Here is a 22,764-nt window from a genome sequence, read left to right on the forward strand (position 1 = left end):
CCTCGTATGTAAGACAACTTGGTTTCTGAAACATATCTATAATATATATATATACATATATATATATATATAATGCCTATAGGTATTCAAATTTTTAGTAGTATGAAAAACAGTGGGAAAAATTGAACATATGAGAGCAGTGATTTTCTTTCCAAATATCATTTAGTATAGTTTCTTATAGCTAAAATTGGGTCAGATATTATGCAAATAATAACTTTCATTTAAATAGCTAATGTGTGCTTATATGATGCTAATTCCTCTTTTTTTTTTTTTTTTTTTTTTTTTTTTTTTTTTTTTTTTTTTTTTTTTTTTTTTTTTCCAGAGAGATGGTCACATTATCCACCAAAATAGGAAATGAACTTTCTGTGCCACATTTTCTAGTTAATAGGAATTTCATGCTTTATCTACTATGCTAGAAGTCATTTTCCTGCCATTCCTCATCTATCTACACTGTCCGTAGAAGACAAAATTATTTGAGAGGCAATACCTTGAGTGTTGATACTGGGGTTTTTTTCATAAAATGTTTCCCTTTTTTTTTTTTTTTCTTAGTTAAACATAGTGAAAAGGTGTGTAAACTGTATCATGAGAAGTGCATATGTATAAAATTAAATGAAATAAAGCCACAAAAGAAGAAAAAAACCAAAACATTTTCACATTATCTCCTTACTGCAGAAAAGAATTTAAATTTATTTTTAAATCCATTAAACTCAAAAACTGAAGCTTCCTTTATATATACTGGGATTTCTTTAGGGGAGTTTTCAACACAAGCATGCACTTAGTATTTGTAGTTAGGGTGTTTTAAATAAGAAATTGAAACCTAACCAAGAAAGCATTCTCATTTCCAAAATTCACTAAGACTTTGTGTAGCAGTAGTCATTCCAAAGTTCCACGCAGCAAAAATTTATCCTCATTATTAGGAACAAAAGGAGATTATACTTCTCAGTGACATGGCTGCTGTGATGTTGGTGGTGATTTACTTGAAATGTTTGGTGCACTCATGCATCTCACAACTATAGGCAGCAGTCTGAAAAGTCTGTCTGCTACCAGATTTTCTAGGCTTTGGAAAAAAGCCAACAAAACTAAGAATTACAGGTGGGAAAGCAGAGCAACTGACATTTTTTCACATCACTCAAACAATATTTTAGCTGTAACGTCTCTGCATTCTGTGATTTAGCCTGATAACTCTGGGTTTGCTTCCGTGTCTTTATGTAAGTAGGGTGTTAATTCCACTGTGATTATAGAGCAGAGATCCATCCCTAAGCCTGGTTATGACAGGACCACAGAAAAAAAATGAACACTTGTAGCCCTGAGGAGAAACTGCAGCAATTGGGAGTGTTTTCTGTTGGTGTGCTGAGGAATTTGAAGATGAGTTGAAGGAGATTTCAGGACAGCACATGACTTTCAGTACAGCTTTCAGCAAAATTAACCTATTTGCAATTTCAGGCTTCAAAATTTTGATGTCAGTGTTTAGAACACAAACTCTTCATGTGCTTCCACTGTCATATTATCATATATAAAATAAACAATGATATAGAAGTCATCTGTATTTCAAGTACAAGTTACAGACAGAAATAAATTTTAAAAGGATTGCATATTTAAGAAGATTGTGTTTTTGTGGCTCTGACCTTCTCACACTTGAAGTGAGCAAGTGTATAAATTTCTGTGAAATTTAAGAATTTATCTTTAATATGGAATTTGGGACTATTTAAAAGAAGTTGTATGTGATTAACATTGAGAAAAATAACAAGGAAATCTATGCACCTGGTGAATACAGCTAACAATCAAATGGGCAAACAAATCCAGTGACAACATTAACATGAACTCATACTGCATTTGTAAGATGCTGACTGCCTTTTATGACTACAGTGAAACTGTTTAATAGCATCAGGAATGTGTTTACTTACAAGATGTTTTATAGCCCAAGGAGTTTAACTGCTGGATGAATTTTAGGTAACATTAAAATTATTTTGAATTGCTCCCACTCTAATAAATCTCCTGATAGTTATTCTACTTCATGTAAGTTGTTTTCTTACCTTAACTATCAGCTCTTTCAAAAGGTAAATTAAATATTTCCTAGTCCGTGCATAGTTAACTATTTATTAGCTATCATTTTATTCCTTATATTTTTCTTTTTCTTCTCTTATAGTCTGGCTTATTTAGAACAGCAAGCTTATAGAGATATCTCTGTTATCTCTGTGTCATATTTTCCTTTTTTTCTACTGTTAGTCCCCTCATAATAATTTTTAAGCATGTTGATCAGGTTGAGTCAACTTGGAAACAGAAATGGTAGTTTTCTGGAATACATCCTACCATGTTTATCCTAGTTAACAACTTTGCAAAATTAACTACTTAATTAGTATCTCACAGAGAGAAAAGAATATGTTTTCAAGATGTGCTGTACATAAGTAATGTCAGTGTGCTGGCATGTCAGTCAGTTTGTCTATTTGGTCTATTCACCATAAACTGTAACTGGTAGCATTATCTGGTAACATGTTATAGGAGAGATGGATTTACTGTAACATATGAGAAAGTTTTCACCCAAGAAAAAGTAAAATGCAAAGAGTGCTGAGAGACAAAAGACAGAGAGAAAACAAGTTTCATTAGGCTAATGGCTCAAAATGCAATCTATACTCTTCTTGTTGAATTCTCACTACATATAGTCAAATTATTGTAATTTCTTCAGTAGGAAAATTATGTGTGTTCATGAAAGACATGGAAGAAAGCAAAGTGGATCATAAACATTTTTCTGCAGAGGTAGCACTGTCTTCCACAGAGAACCTCAGATGTGGTGTAGAGTACTCAGGATTTAAACAGAAAAGTGTCTGAGAGATCAAATCTTAACCCTTTTGCAAATAGATATGTGGACCTTAACACTCATTTTTTGTTCATATATCTGAGGACTGAACCTTGTGGGCTTTGAACATTTGATTCAAATTAGTCATTAGCCAATAGGGGGTAGTAGGGAATATTATGCCAGTCTTTCTCTTTTGGCTTCCACCTCTTCCTTGGAACAATGGGTGACCTGCATGAATGTTGATCACAAAGTGGTGTGAATTGCTTGGTTTCCCTGCAGTGACCAGGAGAGTGCCTAGTGTTTAGAGAAATAAGTTCACATTAACATGGTTTAAGTCTGACTACTGACTGATTTGTATTAAATAGAGCTTGGATATATTAAATAATTTTTTTAGAAAATCATCCCATGTAAGTTTGTGTACAGTGCCTTTGTAATAACACTATATTGTTTATGAAGCATCACTATTATTCTGTGGAGTTAGTGTGTTGTTTATAGGAGCACTGCTGAGTAAAACCAGCTCCACTCATACGGTATTCTGTGGGGAACAAAACTATTACAATTCCTTCTTAGCTTTACTACAATTATCCTTGGGTGGGTGAGGACATTTTGCACTTTTTAAAAACTTTATTTCAAAAGAAATAGCAGAAGGCATGCAGAAGATATAATTATTTAAAGCTGGAGTAGTAGAAATGGGAAAAAAATGAAATGAAAGAAGTTCTAACTTCTGTACTCTAGGAGTAACGAGACAAAACTCTGTTCTAATGTGTTGCAAATGATAGCAGAGAAGAGAGATGTGCATGAGTATTAGAGCAGAATGAGTAGTATTCATCATTTTCCTTCTCTGAAATTACACCAGAAAGACTACTCATTTCACTCCATGAGGATTGAAGAGATGAGGTTTCTGAACAGGTTTTGAGACTTCTGTACTCTGTTATGTGCTGTCAGACTTTTATATAGTTAAATCTTAGCTCTAGGTGGGTTAAGAAGCTTTAGGCTATTGAGTGCCATTTCTGTGAATAGCATTGATGAAAAGCAAGCTGTGAAGGGAACGTTTTTACTTTACAGTACAGTACTGCACTATATCAGAGACATATGGTGAAGACTTTCCCAGTATGGGGAAAATCAAAAGTATACTCAAGTTTAGACAAATTTTTGATTGAAGTTGATGGTCCTCTTCTGTTTCAGAAGTGAATCAGAATTTTATAGTGACAGTGAATTGAGACTTCTCAGAATTGCAATTTTTTCAGAGTCTAGGGGCTTTTTACCCTCCGTAAATTTTATTGCCTTCAAGTATTTTAAATGTGAGCTGTTTTAGTGTCCTGTGCTCTCAGCAAAAATCAGGCTACTGTCTATTACAGTCTCAACTACTTTACTGGGTCAATTTTTTCAAGTGAATATCTTCCCATAGAGAATTTTTTTCCAACAGATTTGTATTTTCTAATAAAAATCTATGTTAAATTACCTGATTCTTGCTAGAACAGTGTTTCCAGTCAGCTTCATTCCATATGATCATTATTCTCTCAGGATTCTTAGCATCAAAATGCTTACTACTGCATTTTAAACTCATCTGTGATCCTGAAGTGTACTGAATAGTAAAGAAAGCAACTGAGATTACTTCTACTGTATTTTGTTATTTTATCACATGCAGGAAAACTCACAATGTGACTTTAAAATCTGAAGGTAAAGTTCTCTCCAGCAGAAAACTCTATTTATCCTTATCTGTTCACCAGGGTTCTTTTTTCCTTAATAATTTAGTTAATGTTATAAAATACTTCACAAAAGCTTAAAACGACATGTTGAATTTTGTAATGTTTTTTATCTGAATGCCTATGAAGAGTTGATTTTTGGACAGAGTTTGGTTATTGGTTCATGCTGCTGAGTGCAATATGTATCTTCATTACAAGTTCAGTTTTGATTTTGTGGAATCACTTGTCATATATTACATAGACCTGATGCATAAGATTCCTAACAAACAAAGCATGAGGACAGCTATAGTACAGTGAAATATTTTTTACATGACAGGTTGACTTTCCCTAATGAAATATTTAGCTTTACTATTAAAGATGTGATTGATCCTTTTAAAATAACACATTTTATTCTTCCTCACCTTTTTAGTTAGTTCTCTTTTTAGATCAGTTTCTTATACTCTTTTTTTCATAATGAGGAATTGCTAATTTTATTTAAAATTACTCTAAAGTTGACCTCTTATGCATAGAATTGTTCATGGGGTTGTCATACCATGTATGGGGGAGCATGGTAAAAAAAGATGAGTAATACCTTGCAGACAACCTAGAGCTATTTTACTTTGTTTTTAATCTTTAAGTATTATTGACATTTAATCTTTAGGTACTTTGGCATGTTGCTTACTTGAAGATGGCATAAAAAACTCTATTATTGTGAGATTGTATTTGCCTGATGAATATAACAACTAATAAAATTTGGTGAAATATGGTGTTTCCTCCCTTCTGATTTAAAGAAAAATCTATGAGTATTTGTCAAGTACTGTCAAAAAATGTTGACTTAATAATGAGGAAAAGACTCTAATGTGCACAAGACTAATTTAGATATTACTGAGAGACTGGGTTTTTTAATGCTAAAATGTCACTTAACTTCTTTTCTAGTTTTGTTGTATCACAAAGATACAGTGGCATTTTATGTCCAAATGAAAAGTGTTGGAATTCTGGACTCAATAATCAAACATGTGAAAAGATTTTAGATCTTCTCTGTTGTGACAGAAGCACTGGATTTTTTGAAGTGCCTTTGGTATGCCCACAAATCATTTTGTATAATTTTAGTCTAATATTTTGATTTCAGAATAATGTTTTAATTAGAATAAACTTTTGATCAAAATTTGAGCACTGTTTGTGAAAAGAAAGTGAACTGGGTTTGCAGTGGGACTATATGATGTTTTATATGTATGTGTTGTTTTGCACTTTTCCTTTTGATCCCTCAGAAATGTTCTACTTAAAGAGGAAACTGTATCTGATTGCAACTTAAACGTATAAATATTAATTTTTAAATTCGAGTTTTGTATAGAGTAGTAATTTTTGTTAAGCTTGAATGTTTCCTTTTCTGTGTGAACAGATTATTAGACTAATTTTCAGTTTGTCAGCTCATTCTGAAACTAGTTTTCCTTCGAACAAATCCATAAGCATCCTGCTTTGTTACACACCACTTTTCAGTTTTTAGTGTTGTGATAGTCAGTTTTTCATCTCCATAGAATTCTTACGTATATGATGTTTACAAACTATTCATTTCTCATACAGCAAGAATGCAAAACATATTTCAAAAGAGTGTAAGCCAGATATCTTGGCCTAGATTGTCTGAAATAGAAGTATGACTTTCTGTCACAACTTCCAGAACCACATAATAATGGATTTCATTTTTGTTCTACCAGAGAGGTAAAAAGAAATAAATACAGAATAATAAAGCTACCTACCAAAGCTTTTCACATTAGGCAAGCTTTGACTGACTAAGCATAAAGCTGTAGGTGTTTGTAAATTGTGAGTCTCAGAAAGAGAGAGTTTTCGTTTCTCTGTCATTGGAATAAATGAGAAGATAGTAAAAAAGACAGAAAGTTTTTGGAGGGAAGAAAAAGGAAATGTTAGGCCAGAACACCTTATTTCCCCCAAAAGATCTGTTACTGTATGAGGCTGTGGAGTGGCGAGTGGACACAGTAACATGATCTCTCTTGCATGGTGCAAGAAAGAGAGCAGTTTATTAAAACCCAATCCTACATTTATAGCAAGGATCAAAGGCAAGGAAAAGAACAGTGCTCACTGATCGAGAGACAACACCCCTAGTCCCAGGTTTTCTCATGGATCCAACAGGTGCTTATCTTTTGTTATAATTCTTTCTCTTATGTTTACATTAACTTGGGGAAAAAGCCTAGATGAGCTTGAGAAAGTTAGACTGGAAAAATCCTCAAGATTTTTCTCTGGGTCTCTAACAGCCACAAAGATCCACTATCTATTTTTTCAACTATAAGAATCGGTGAGAGTCACTGCAATAAAGCAGATTTTCCTTGAGGAATGAGAGGGAAATAATTTCTTTTTACCCTGCTACATTTCCATTTTATTTTTTCAGAAAGTATAGCAGTGTCAAAGAGTTTCAAATAACATCTTACTTTTTCCATTACAGAGAAGAATGCAAGTGTCCTTTGCTCTTTATCCTTCCCTGTTTAAGGACAAACTATGTGTATTGTATTATAACATTCTAGTAAAATAGCTGCCAATAACAGCTCTTTTCACCTCATGTATTTTCCTTTATTTTCTCTTCTTCAGAATTACATGCATTGCTATATATTTTGTACTCAGAAAACAGTGTTTGTCAATATTTCATAAATTCAGTTGTGTAATAGCTTGGAATTCACAGTTTGTAAAACAGTTAAATATGTATGCTAACATAAGGATACAGAGTTATATGCCTGATGATAGATGTTATCAGACCTATTCATAAAAAGCATTTTTTCAGTATAGCCTCAGATTTTGTTGATGTTTATCCTTGAAAGTCTGTGTCAGCACTAGCATTAAAGTAAATCCAGTTTTTAATGCTTTTTGAGTTCATTTTATGAGACATTATATAAGATGAATTATGCATTATTTTATGCATACTTGCAAGACTGTCTTTTAGAGTTTAGATTTAATTTTATTTAATTTCATAGTTTTATTTAACACTTGAATTGTCATGGCCTTGGGCTGTTGTACTATTTTCTACTTCAGCTTAGGGTCTATAGACCTATTTTCCTCACATTTCTTCACAGGCCTGTAACAGCTAGCTTTTCTGCCTTGTTTTTACATTTGCTCTTCAGGCAAGTTACTTTTTCAACAAGATTGTTTCAGAGTAGTTCAACAATAGTAACAGAAAAATAAACAGTGAATTCATTTAGATGACTACTTTCCAATGTTGCTCTTATTCTAGAGGGAATGTAGAAATGAGAGTCTTTTGGCACATTCCAGTCCTAGTCACTAGTGTTTCTTTTAAGAACTACCATGCTTGAGGGAATTAATCTTGTTTACAAAACTTCACAATCTCAAGAAACAATTCCTTCTGCTATCTCCAAATCTCCTATGATTACCTTTTCTTAATTTTTTAAAATATTTTTTTTACTATTTTTTTTTTTATTTAGTGTGAGAATTCAGGCTATTCAATTCCCGGAATTTATACCTGACTGAATAAATGCCAAATTAGATATATTCTCATGGAATATATTAAGGAAGCTATGTAAAATAAGGCTCCTGTGGAGAAACAGTAGAGTACACTCATCCATAATTTGCTTTACACTGAAAAATCAATTAATTAATATATTTAGGTACTGAAGAGGGAAAATCCTATTGTTCAATACAAGGCTTCTGGGTTTTATTTTGTTTTGAAAACTGGTTACCATATAGCTGCTTTATTTTCTTAAAAAATCAGAAATTTAAGTATTTTCTGCATGATCACTGAATGCTTAAATGGAGTCCATGCAGAACCTTTGAATAGCACAAACCAAAGTGGAGAGTTCAGTTGAACTCTAGAACATGTAAGTGTTTGAGATAACAGCAGGTTAAAATATGAATGGTTGATGTATTGGCCTTCAGTTATTTTCCTTTTTTTATGTTTAAGTTATTGGCAAAGAAATGCTAATGTCATACGCATCATTGGAAAACATTTCCAATAACTTGGTATTTAAAAGAAGCCATGGTGGACATACAGATTATTACCACATTTGAGATCATAACACAGACATGCCTTTTTTCAAAATGCTTTGGCTGAATTAAATAAACAAATGAAACCAGAACATCTACTGTTTTTTGGCTGTGCTTTGTGTGTTTCCTTAGATGTGAGCTTAGGAACCAAAATCACGTGCTTAAGATTTTTCATTAATTTATTTCCTGTGTTTGTGTCTTCCATCAAATCCAAGTTCATGGCTGGAGAATTGGCTCTTGGACAGGTGTATTCTTCACTGGGTAATAAACTGTCTGGATGGGCAGGCCTGGAGAGTGATGGTGAATGAGTTGCATCCAGTTGGTGGGTTGGTCTCTCAGAGCTCAGTATTTGGCCCAGACCTGTCTAGTATCTTTATTGATGATCTGGATGAGAGCATTGAGTACACCCTCAGTCAGTTTGAAGATGACTCCAAGGTGGGTAGGAGTGTTGATCTGCTGGAGGGCAGGAAGGCTCTACAGAGGCCTGAGTACAGATTGAGACTGGGTCCTGTGCTTCTGTCACAACATGCAGTGCTACAGGCTTGTGGCAGAATGGCTGTAAAAATGCCCAGCAGAAGAGAACCTGGGGATACTGGTTGACTGCCACCTAAACACGAGCCAGTGTGTGCCCAGGTGGCCAAGAAGGCCAGTGGCATCTTGGCTTGTATCAAGAACAGTGTGGCCAGCAGAACCAGGGCAGTGATCATTCCCCTGGACTCAAAACTGCTGAGGTGACACCTCAAATCCCATGTTTCGTTTTGAGCCCCTCACTACAAGAAAGACTTTGAGGTTAGGCAGTGTGTCCAGAAAGGGGAATGGAGCACAAGTCTGATGAGAATTGGCTGAGGGAATTGGGCTTTCTTAGCCTGGAGAAAAGGAGGGGACCTTACCACTCTCTACAACTGCCTGAAAGAATGTCGTAAGGGGGATTGGTTTCTTCCAAGTAAAAAGCAATAGGAAAAGAAGGAAAGGCTTCAAGTTGCATTGATGTATGTCTGTGTGTTAGATTGGATATTAGGAAAAATTACTTCACTGAAACGGTGGTGATTGGAAAAGCTGTCTAGCAAAGTGGTAGAGTCAGCATACCTGAAAGTGTTCAAAAAACATGTGGATGTGGCACTTGAAGATGTGGTTTATTGGTGAAGATGACACTGTAGGGTTAACAGTTGGACTCAAGGATCCTAAAGGTCTTTTCTGACCATAATGATTCAATGGCTCTATGTCAAATTGATTTTTAAAAGTATTACACTGACTGTTTTTCTCAGCTGGGTGATTATTCCTCTAGAAGTCTAAACTGGACTGAAGATTCCTCCTCCCTCTTACATATTGGAATAAGAAAATAAACTGAAGGTAGCCAAAATGATCTTAAATATTAATTCAGATGTGAGAATGGGAATATAGCCCTTGATGTTGACCATCAGATTCTAGGGACTGAACTGAAAATTGAGAAAGAAAGTAATATTTTATTAATCTGCTGTTTCTTATGGTGTGTATTGTCTTTCAAGGTATCTGTTGGATATTGTTATAAAATTGCATATTATTATAAAATAAAAGGCACTAAATAATCCCGGAGAAATTTTCAAGAAAGATACTTCATTTTTATTAAAACACAATAGATAATAATGTTAGAAAAAACACTCTATTTACTAACATTTTTTGTTAGTTTTGTTCAGTATGACAGCATGACTTCTCATTTCTACAGTACTCTATGTAAGCAAGTACCAAAATAAAATGGCAAATAGCCCACTTAGAGGGGGGAAAAAAAGGAACTGAAACAACCAAATAAAACCCACATCTTGAAAGTCTAAAAAGTTTAATCATTAGCACTTGGAATGCTTTCTGTGTTAGCTGCAGGAATTTCACACACACTGGCACAACTTCAGATGGTGCACTTAACACTTTGCTAAATCATTTGCACATTTTTATCTGTTTCAGCTGGCATTACTGCCTTGGAAATCTTCAGTTTCTCTTTTATCATAGCACACACGTATCAAATAATAGGAAAGTGTGCCTTGTTCTGAAAAAACAGTTTGACTTGATGGCTTTGCAGAATCCACAGACCCTGTTTTTTTTCTTTTTTTTTTCTTGCTGAGTTAATTTGTGGTGCTCTTGTGGTGCCCCTGTGAGTGGAATATTATTGTCAAGACTTCTGTCTATTAAAAAAAGTTCTTCAAGAAAGGAAATGTGGGAAGGAAAGTCATATAATTCTTGTGGGGATGAGGAAGAGGGAGAAAGATAGAAGTTCAATCTCTGCACATTGTCAAGTGTACATGCCCAAGCAAAATCACTTCAATAAAGTTATCTTGGAAAGAAAACAGGCCATATAGATTGATGAATATTGTTTAAACTTATTAATTTAACTTATTAATTCAAACTTTTTATTTATTAAATTCAGAAGGAAAATTTAAAATAACTATAAAGGAAATCAAGGTACTGGGCTTTCCACTTTTTAAAAAAAGGTAGAAGAGTTCCAGAAATCTTTACAAATACATTATCTATCATTTTTCTGTTTTCCAGAAATTGTAGTGCTAACAGAAATCTGTGAAATTCGTTTACAAATACATGTGTAGCAATGCTTTTATAATGTCTTTTAGCTTTAGTTGAACATTCAAAAAGTGGTGCAGGTTAAATTATGTATGAAGTAAAAAATAGGTTTAAAGACTCAACAAGAAGTTTATCTTAACCAGTATGACTGGAAGTACACTAATGCTCAATTTATTCAGAAATAGCTATGGCAGTTTATGGATTAAACTTCTTTAAAAGTCATTCCTATTCCTGCTTGTACTTTTTTTTTTCCCTTAGACTGTAATACTGTGCTAGTTAATCTGCATACAAAATGAAATTAAGACAGTAAAATAAGTTCTGCCATGACTTAAAATGGATAATATGAATGTTAGCTACAAAGTAGTAATGAAAAGAAAATCATGCAGTTATAATTCAGTCATGCTCATGCATAAGGATAAATGTATAGTGTCAAGAGATAACTGTTTTATGGCAAACAAAGCCAGTTATCTGGGTCATTCCAGGGACTTTGAACTAATGAGTCATTTCTAACAGATCTCATATAGGTTTGTTTGATAGTTTTCAAAACGCTGTAAAGGCAGCCTTTAAGATTAGAGGAAAATATATTGTGGATTATAATTTCAGTCCATCAACTACACTGTTTATGAGTAAAACAATTGTAAAAATTAGTTACAAAGGCGTTGCTATTTTCAAAGGATTTGTGATGAAATATTTATTTCTGCTTCGATTAATAATTTAGGGTTGCCAAGCATAAACAGGCTTTGGTGACCTGAAATTACTTTCAATTCAGTTAAATAAATAAAATAAAGAAGCTCAAAATAGTTATTTGCATGGCAAAGTTTATTTCTCTAATTATAAAGAGTAAATTTATATCTATGTATCTCATTTCTTAGATTTCTTGAAATTACCTAAGTATGACATGTAGCAAGTGCTGAAGGATTAGCTATTACTTTAGCCAAGGATTAGCTATTACTATAGCCCTAGATGAACTCTTATGTGAATACTGGTGGGTTTTATCAAATTGGAATATTATCTAAGGAAAAAAAGTAATATTTTTTCCATGCTAAAAGGGCAATTTGTCACTAGACAGAATTTGTATCAACTAATACAAAAAACATCACAGTTGAAATATCTGATTAGACTTCTTTCTGTTGACAGCTAAATGCTTTCTCATTCACAAACATACATATGGTTTTCTCACAAGGTTGATTTTCCATGAAGTAGGTGATAAGACTGCAGATTGCTTTTACATATGTATTAAAAGAGAATAATTGATTCTATAGCAAACTATTTCTATAAAGACTACTGGGTATGACATTGAAACTGTGTTACTCCAGTTTAGCAGTATACTTTACTCTCCTTTCTTCCCTAGGAATTATATAATGCAGGAAATATCTTCAGTCTGTGCACAAAAAAATTTTTCAATAGTCACATTGCTTGACTAAATCATCTAACTGGGGCATTATTTTCTGTGAAAGTAATCTCATATATTTTTTTTTGAGTGGGCATCTCTCCTTTATCAGGTATTTTTTAATAGACATACAAAGATGTAAAACTAATTTTAAATGGACTGTTCATGTAGACTGCTCTCATATGAAAATATAAAAATTTTCGATACTCCACTTTTCCATGTATTTTTTTTTGTTTTTGTAGAGCAATATTCTCTACTAAAAGAGGTCAGGAAAAGCATTTCACCTTTTTGTGTTAATACTGCCTGGCTTTCAGTGTGGTTTTTTTATATTTGTAAATATTTTAGGCTAATTCTAATATCCTTAGAAAAAACCCCACAACTTTGCTGAATGTATGTAGCAGATAGGATCTGTCCTATTCTGAACAAAATATAGGTAAGAGGTGTATACACAGTGCATGGAGGTCTGCATTACTTTTAGCTTACTTAAAATGGCAAAAATAAGTCAGGAAAGTTTAAACATAATTAAAATTATTTTCTTTTACAAAGGTCCAGAGGGAAATATTAGTTATAGAAAAATATTTTTAAAACTCCCTCTTGTTGTCACAAAGATGTTTACCTTTTGTAGGTTGTTTTTTGGGGGGGCTTGGAGGGCTTTTGAGGTTTTTTTTGGTCTGTTGGTGGGATTTTTTTCCTTTCAGAAATCCACACATGGGTCATTGGTGTCAAAGTCTGTTAGCTATGTGTCTCTGAGATCTGTGCTCATATATACAAGTGTGTAGTGTTTTGCTGATCTGTCTGAAGGGCTTGTAAAGATCGTCTCTCATATTAATAATCTTTATACCATTAAATTTCATGTGTTTATGCAAAGGACATGGAAATGATATGTTTGGCAGAAGAGAGGATTGCCTGCTGTGCTGCAATTGAAAAGCAATCAACCATTTGAATAAAGGTCCATGTATCTGTGATGAGGCAAACGTGTAATTTGTTTCCTGCTTTGTGTTAAAGAAACTCTTTTTTTTTGCCACTGGTTTGATGTTAAATGAATTATAAACATTTTTCAAAATATAAAGATTATATGTGAGAAAGACAAACACAGTTAATGCTAATCAGAGCTGAGGATTTAATTGAGAGTAATGAATTACTGGCTTGAAACTGCTCAAAGACATCAGTCTATATTTACACTTAGAGCCAGCAGTGCTATTAATCCAAATCTATTCAGCTGGTTGTGCCAGACCTGTATGCATTTTCCATTCTCTCCATGTAAGGCAAGTAGCATGTCTGGGGCCCACAGACCATTTTATAAATTTAATGGTCACTGGTCAAATGTAAGAGGGTGATTAAGGAAGGAGATTTTTTACAAGGCTTAGTTGTGCCCAAGAATCACCTCCTAGCAGTGAAAGAGCATTGGGCAACTCCTGCTTGGCTCCCATGAGCACGAGAGCCATCCTGGCTGGGACAGTGCTGTCACCTGAGGGAACAGCAGGGCCCTGGGCTGTGAGGTGGCACACAGGACCTTGCTGTGTGGCCCTGCTCAGCACCACTTGGATGGTGACACTGAACTTGGTGCAGGCAGAAACCTGAACAGGCACTCACTGGAGGAAAGGCTCTGTAGTGGAGTTGTCACAGGCACTTGCTCTGATACCAAACAGGTGTTTAATAGCTCTATTATTGTGCAAAGAAAGCTTACAGAGGCAGGGACACATAGAAAGCCTTTGTCATTGCAGAAGGCAAGGGCCAGGCAGATGCTGAGCCCCCTGGTGTGGAGCAGGGCTATAAAGGGATTGCTATGAGGACGAGAGAAGAGCAGGTGAAGGTTCTGGAAAGAGGGGAAAGTTTCTGCCTAATAAGGAAAAGAGGCTTTTGTGTAGTTCTGGTTGTATTGTAATTTCTCTTTGTTTTCTTGTGTGGTGTTTTTTTCCTGGTCTTCAATTTCAGTCAAGCAAAGGAGGTATGATTTGATTTTTTCTCTTTTCTGAGGAAACTAAATTCTGTGAATTTTGCTGAAGATGGCTTCTAAGTGCTGGCAAGAAAAACAAATTCATATGGTCAAAGATGCTAACTTGTCTGTTTCTGGCTGATAGATGGACTTTTATGGGAGGTTTCAATATTTCAGGTTAATAGCTAGGTAATTCAGCATTTACAAATCTCCCTGATATTACTTGCTATTATTTTTTTCTTCTTTTTCTCACTATAGTTTTACATAGTATTTCCTTTAAAAGTGTGGCACTTTCTCCTATTTTGTTCCAACTTACCTTTATAGGGCAATCAGAAAGTCACTTTATTTGAATATAGACCCCCTATTCTCCTAAGTGTATTGAGGCTTGACTTTTAAGGCTGAAAAAATCCTGTACAGATATAAAGGCTGTGTCAATTATTGTTAGTTGGTCCTCACTGATAAATACTGAGCCCACCAGAAGATCTCAATCAATTCTATGGAGGTGTAAATGTTTACAGTACTTCCAGTGCCCCTGCAGGAAGGAGGGAGGGAGGGGGAGGAAAGGTGAGTGTGTGTCTGACAAGTTTTTAAACAATTTTTTATTTACTCTCAAATAATCTACTCTTTTCTTTTTTGTCCTCTGCCCAAAATATTCCTAACCAAAATAAAATAATTTTAAAAAAAAAATCTAAATTTCTGAAGAATTTAATGTACCAAGAGTTCTGGATAATAAGTAGTGCAGATTTATTGTCATGTTCAGTCAATGTAATTACAAGCTGTTCTGGCTAGTGAAATAAAATTTGTTAAAGAACTGTTGGTAAAATTCTACAGTTCAAAAATAGCAGAAGTCCAGGGCTTTGATATTAATGGGCAGATTCTCACAGTTCATACTGGGGTCATGCTCAGTGTTAATACCCTATGAGTGTTAATGATAGAGGGTGATCGATCTTATTTGCTGCTAAAACCTGAGACTACACTGAACACTTACTAAAATAAGGATTATAGTCTTGGTTGGGCCTTTCATAGATAGTGTATTAAGCAAAGATATAGTTGTAGAGTGGAATTGTCATTTACAGAATAGTTTTAAATAGAAGTGGGGGAATGAGACCACAGGTCTTTTGACTCCAGAAATTACCATTAGTTATTTGCACACAAATTATCAGTGCATTGTCTTGAAGTATAGCTACCACTTTGTTTTCCATGACACGTGGGTTATGCAGCAAATTGAGACAGAAGCCATGAATGTAAATTATGTTGTTAGGGAAATAAGAAACCAGTCTGAGTTTGTGAGAGAATGCTCAGCATACAAAGCCTGTGTGTGTGTTCCAGCCCAGAGCTAACTGCAGAACATGGTGATTCATACTGCAATGAATTTCCAAAGTTTCACTGTGCAACGTTTCTCTAAACTGATTAGATAAAAGGATAAAGTATCTGTGTGTATTTCTGTGAGTCCTTTGCTGCTAAAACATCAGCTTAATGCCCAGATGTAACTGGATCAAACTGTGACCTACAGCTTGCCCAGCTATGGATGCTGTTGAAGTAGCCTTTATGTAGGAAACCTGTATGAGGAATCCCAACTGGTGACTTGAAACTGTGTTTAATAATTTTTCTTTCTTAAAAGTTAAAGCAATTTTGCTTTCTCTGCTGTCTAAAAGTAAAAACTTCTGCCCTTCCATTTGGTGTCTGTTTAGAGTTTTTAATTTCAAGAGAATCTGAAAAATCTATGTGACTGCTTTGACTGTTTTGGGTGTAATACATTTTTAGTGATAGTTTCTAATGTGTGGGGATTTTTTTTAACTTAAGGCTATGATAATTTTAATGTTTCCTGACTTAATTTCAAATAGAACAAAGTAGATTTTGTTTCCTGTAGTACTGTAGATCCTCTCAAATACTTCTTAAAGCTGAAAATTCAGAGTACATAGCTCATATAGGCACATACTTCCCTGGTTTTGTGTTGTGGCATCTAGAAAATGTAGACTTGCCTATCATCACATAAGCAATAACAATTGCTGGAAAAATATTTGTATTCATGGCTAGATTTGTCATACCAACTTACTGGCTTTCAGTCTCCATATTGGATATGCTGTGCTGCTTACCTTCTCAACTAAATTACTGAATTATATCTAAATATGGCATCCTAAGTTCTTCTCAGACTAATTTATTTCTAAAATTAAGTGCTTAGATAGAACTACAGCCTTCTGAAAAGCCTGGTGTTTGTCATGGTGATTGTCTCCTGAATGGATGCTGCAATAATAATCCCAGGATAAAAGGAGACTTAGCTGCACAGACATTCTAGAAACCCAACTGAGCCACCAAAAATACCCCCTAAAAACCCCAACAAACTGAAAAAACCTCCTCTGTTATCAAAGTATCAAAAGTGTATCTCCAATAATAATATATCCAGGAACAAAAAGAAATAGTGTCAATTTCCTGATGGTGATTGCAATAGTCAGGTGTTCATAAATGGACTGCACATCACAGTCCATATTGGTTTAAAATGGGGTTTCTCTTTTGTTAAGGGCCAGATTCCTTTATCTTAGCAGCAGTTCTATTCCAAGATTAAAGTTATGGAAGTACATTTTTTGGAAACAAAAAATAAAATGAAGGATTTGACAAATACTGTGATTTTTGCAATTTGGACCTGAGCAGTGAAAAGCAGCAGAAGTTGGTTTGACTTAAGCTGGGTTTTGGTTGTTCATTTGTTTTTATAACTTATATCTAATTCCATTTCTTGGTGTTTCTCAGTAGCTCTTTAGATTGATCGATTTACATTTTCACAATTGAGTGCATGTTTAGCTCAAATTTATGGTTGTGAGCATTTTGTCACCTGTTTTGGAATTGCACAGATTTTGTTTATTTATTTGCTATGAGTGATCTGGTGATCTGGTAACCACAGTTCAGTGGACTGTTTCAAAGTACACTTTTTTTCTTAAATATGTAGTGTAACCACTGGAAACACTGCATAGCTGCTCCTTCTCAGTGCAGGGCAATGCTAAACGTGCTAAAACTAAGGTTATAATTTAACACTGACTGAAGGCTCCAGATTGTGTCTGGAAAAAACCCCCTGCTTCTCTTGAGGGCAGTAGGAATTTTACCACAGACTTCAACTGAAGGAGTTGCATATGCAGTGATGTATGCAAATGTATGCATTGTTTTGGAATAGTTACTACTGTGAAATGAAGACATATATCAAACATCTCATAACAAATACAGTTTTCGATTAGGGCAGAAAAGGTGCTTGTTTATTGCTGTATGTAATTGGTGCATGTTGACAAATACCAATATTATAAATATCAATATATATAATGTAAATTTTTCTCCCTTATCTGAAAGAAGGTGTTTTGCATCCAGGCATCAGATTTAATTATAGTACTAAGATTAAGTCCCAAGAGAAGTCTTAGATGAGTTCTATTTTCATAACATACAGCACAGTACATTTTTGAGTCACCACACACCTCTCAATAATTCAGAGCAGTTGTCAGATGGAGATCTGAGATCTTTATCTTCAATTCAGAAAGCATAAATAATTATGGTTTGTGTACTTGGTCCTCAAAATGTAACAATTCCATCACTTCAAAGAAGTTCTTAAATTCTGTAACATGAATACATTATCTGTGCTGTAAAGCACTCTTGGATGTTGCAAAGATATTTTTGACCTTAGCTTTAGTATAAGGAAATAAGGAAATTTGGCTTTTATTAATTTCTGTCAGTTAATGCCTGCTGCTTACATATAGTGGTGATGCACTGGCACAAGGAGGAATACTTTGAAAAACTTAGGGGAAAATTTTAATGTTGTATTGGATTTTCCTGTTTCAAGTCATTTTGGTGCATGGGCAGGTAAACCCACCATCAATCTGGTCTTTACAGGTGTATAAAAATCACTGTGGCTTAGTTATATCAGCCATACAACACCTGAGGTGAATATGTACTCCTCTCAACTTTATGCTGTAATTGTTAAAATTGTTAAAAGTAGTATAGTGAAAGCGTGTCATTAGAGCCAAATTTCATGGTTGTGTAGTACATTTGTCTAGAAAATTTGTGGTGTGTGAGAAAGCAAGAAATCAAAGCATGGCTGTCTAACAGACCCATAGGCTTCAGGAGAAAAAGTGGTGAGATTTTATTTCTGGCACTGAAGTGAAGAGCATAAATTCTCAATGGCCTGAAGAAATGTGCATCAAGGTATGGTGTTGACATGTTAGCACTTCACTGTGAAAAATGAATCTAATATGAACAAATCACTACCTAATTATGCATTGTGATTTGCTTCTTAATACTATTTTTATATGAGTTAGCCAAGGATGGATTCAGCTAGGATGTGAGGATAAGGCAAGTATTGCAAGGAATTAGAATACCAGGTGTTTAGGTGTTTTTCTCTGGACATTCCGAGTACGAAGTGAGAGAATAAAATTAAGTAACTCTGAAGGGCAGTGTCTATTCTCACATTTGGCAGTATTTTAGTATTTTTATACGTATTTTATGACAAAATTATGTTATCAGAATAACTATTTATTGGGGATTGCAACTGACAGTTCTTCTTTCATTTTCACATCGTTTTCACATCATACACTTTCTCTTGCCAAGAAGCCACAGTTAGTTCTGTGGCAGCCAAAATGGAAACTGTGGATATAATAAGGAAATATTACTGTGCACTGAGCTTCCCCTTTCACCAAGAGATCTGCTAGTGACAACAGTGCTTGTCATACATGGTGGGAACAGCATAGAAAGGATAGAAACCTGACAGATGGCTTTGGTAGCCTTACATAGACAATCCATTTCCTTATTTTAGGAGCAGAAGGAACTGAAAGTTGTGGCCAGTAGAAACTCCTCTGTTTCTACATTCCTAATGCTGTTTGCTATCCAAATCATATTTTTGATCATTGAAATCCTGCTAGGGATTCATGTAACTCCTTCTAGCCACCATTCACATGATATATCAGTCCTGCTCTTCCATGCTCCCTTTCCTGAAATATCATTGCAATGCCACCACAAAGATTTTGTAATTTTTGTTTTTAAATTCTCCATATTGATTCAGAGCCCTGATTCAGCTCTAGTTATTCTCATGGATCAGTCTCAATGTGTGAATGTTTATTTTATCTGCCTGTCAGAGTTCATGGTTTAGATTCAGTCCTGCAAGTACAACAGAGTTAGCTTCAATCCTTATGGGTCCCTTCCAATTTGAGACATCCTATGGTCTAAATTCTAGAGAATACTTTGTTTTATTGCATGCAACAGTATAGCAATCTTAAGGTGACCAACTTCAATATACATTTAAAAAGTAATGATTTCATATGAATTCTCTAATGAAGAATTAATCTTGTTACTAGGTCTTGCTCTAAATTGCAGTTAGCCTATGACAATGACTAAAAGTTTATAAGTCATGATAAAGAGACTAATTTTTTTATCATCAGGCTGACCTATGTTTAATATTAGTCAAGGATGTAGCAAAAGGCATAATCTCACTTCATTTATTCAAATAAATCCTTTTTGCATCTTGCATGCAATTAAGCAAAATAAAATTATTAAATAAAATATTTTATTTTTTTCCTTTTTTTAAGGCTATCTTGGCTGGGATGGCCATTTTGGATCATGTGAGAACAAGTACTGTGGTCTGGGCAGACACTGCGTGGTGAATGGGAAGACTGGCCAAGCTGAGTGTCTGTGCATGGAGCACTGCAAGCCACATTACAAACCTGTCTGTGGGTCTGATGGAGAATTCTATGAAAACCACTGTGAAGTGCACAGAGCTGCCTGTCTGAAAAAGCAAAAGATCACCATTGTACACAATGAAGATTGTTTCTTTAAAGGTAAGCATGGCTGAACAGTGTCTGGAATATTGCTATCGGGGATGTGTTTTCAAGCTGTTCAATTAAATCTCTATAGCGTCTGCACTGAGTGTACAGTGAATAAATGGCTTGAAAAATTAATACAGTAAGTATTGCACTCCAGAGATACCCTATGGATTTTTTTTCCTTTTGTTTATACTCACTGCTCTGGGCAATCAGCCGTTTTTAACCTGAATGAACCAGTTGTCTCTTAGAAACTAATCTATGGCAGCTTGCCTTACAAATGTGGTTGATGACTTCATTCATCTAGATCCCAAAGCCTGAAGGATATTAATCTTTGTTGCAGGAGAAACAGAATTTAGGATTGCAGAGGGGTTTTGGAAGGTTGCAGGACCTGTGTTCGTGTTTGGTGTTGAAGTTGAGTGATCAGGAGCTTGTTCATGGTTAAATGGGTCTTTCTTGCTTTGAATTTGGATAATGAAAAGTTTACTTGTGTACTCATCAAAGTATGCAAGATTAGTTCCTTTTTAATCTTCTGAATTCTAAGAGATGCCAGCCTGAATTCTGAGAGAAACACCTTATGCTCAATGTCAACAATTGCAATGTGCTCTTTTTTTTTTTTTTTTTTTTTTTTTTTTTTTGGTATAATTTGAGCACCTTGCAGGTTTCTGGAACTCTGCCAATGCAGACTTTGAATAAGAATATTTGTGACTACTTTGACAGATTTTGAGTGTGTTTTCACTGGTTAAAAAAAGGTGGATGGCTTTGGTGGGAGGTGAAATTTTTAATAAGGTCCTTTCTTATTAGTCTCTCTAGTGCTTCCTGAAAACATGATAATCTCAGCAACTTCATTAAAAATGCTGAGGTACAGGTATCCATAGGTTAAAGTGGAGGTGTGAAATCTTCTAACAGGAATACATGTATCAGTAATAGTGAAAGTTTAACTTTGTTCAAAACCTCGGACACTGTATAAAATTGATATATCATCACAATATTTAGGCCTTAATTGCAATTTACATAGCACGTGTTCTGAGGTAGTGGAAAATTAAAATGGGATTCTAGGAGTACAATATATAGGGTATGTAGGGAATGGTTTGTGCAATAACAACAAAACATGAGTGCTTCCATCTTAACAATCACAATCCTTTTTTAAAAAGACTCTGATGATGCAGTACTCTGGTAGAAGAAATGACAGTAGAAAACCACAGAACATTTAAATTTATGGGGCTAATTTCAATTCTTTAGTATAGTGTATACAACACAAATAATTTCAGAGGATGTCTGGGAAAAATTGTAGCATTGCTACATTTTTTCCTTTAGAAAAAGAGATTTATTTATGGAAATGAGACAGTACGTCTGGTAGAAATACAATCCTAAGGTTGCCTTAGATTTTGTTAGCTCATCTTTATGCCTTAAATTCACCATGCTTCTTTTACACTTGTGGACAATGGAGTATCTGAATGGTGTTCAACTTCAGAAAACTAATTTTGATGCTGGATTTAAAAAGTAAAAAAGTAGATTTTTCCTTTAGTCAATTACAATCTTCAGTAAAGAGCTAGGGTATCTGAGTGACTTTGTCTGAGATGGTCTGAGATGCCTTCTGAAAACTATTATTTATTAAGATACTCAGGTTCTCTAATTTGGGCTATAATTACATGCCTAAAATAATTTTAAGTATTTAATTTTCCTTCTTTCTCATCTTATGTTGAATACATTAGTGTTACACAGATGAGATGGGGACAGCTCTTTTTCTTTGTATTATTTCATATCTATGGGCCTTATCAATCTCAATTTCTTCTATGTTAACTTCCCCTGCTTCATTGCTGTAGCAGAGCAGAGTGCTGATAAAGCATTGTTGCCTTTTGTGACTATTTTCAAACATCCTCTGTCTTTTGTAACTGTCTTCCAACATCCACTATATCTATATGGTAAAGGAGGCAGAAGATATCAACCTATTTTTATATGATTTCTTTATTTTACAAAAAAATTCTAAGTTGGCCACTAGTAGATTGCCTTCAATAAAGCTGAAGGTTCTGCCAGGTACAGGTCAAAAATATTAACAAGCTAATAGGAAAAAGCCCTCAAGAGTTCTCCTCCTGGATAGGGAAGGTGAACCCCATCACTACTGATGGTGTCAGAAGGGCACTGCCACATGTCCTCCTCAAATGACATCCTCTAGCACAAATGATGTCATGTCAAGGAGCTGTTTCTGAGACCACAAAAACTCAAAGAAAATCAGAGAACAAGTAATTTGAGCACTTTGCTTAGGCTTTCACAAAATCCCTTAGAAGAGGTTAGCCTGAACTGGGGCAGGGGTGTGAGGGGAAGGAGTGCCTGCAAGATGCTGTTACATGATAGGGTAGTCACTGTCAACAATCACTATATTAAAAGAGCAGTTAAGAAATTTTAATTTCTGGTTCATTGCTAGTCACTGATTTTTCAGATCTAACTACTGTGTACTTAGCTGCTTTTTTCTATTTTTTTTTTCTTTTTGGTGTATTTTATCTCTAACAAGGTCATGCTTTGAGTTATTTATGCATCAAATCCTTGTACTGGGTTTTCTGTTCTCCCCTCTTCAGGGGGAAATATTTCTTGATGCAGAAATTTTAAGTTTTAGATTGAGAATGAAG

The 22,764-nt window shown here is 34.7% G+C and overlaps 1 protein-coding gene across 2 annotated transcripts in view; it reads left to right on the forward strand.

Annotated features, from left to right (window-relative positions):
• The window catches only part of FSTL5 (follistatin like 5), a 283,314-nt gene that overhangs the window by 67,500 nt on the left and 193,050 nt on the right, over positions 1-22,764 (forward strand). For both annotated transcript variants that reach the window (XM_079306656.1, XM_079306657.1), the window contains exon 4: positions 19,907-20,155. In XM_079306656.1, coding sequence (XP_079162782.1) covers positions 19,907-20,155 — 249 coding nt within the window. The remainder of the gene's footprint in view (positions 1-19,906; positions 20,156-22,764) is intronic.

Source organism: Erithacus rubecula (assembly GCF_903797595.1).
Source record: "Erithacus rubecula genome assembly, chromosome: 5".
Taxonomy (NCBI): domain Eukaryota; kingdom Metazoa; phylum Chordata; class Aves; order Passeriformes; family Muscicapidae; genus Erithacus; species Erithacus rubecula.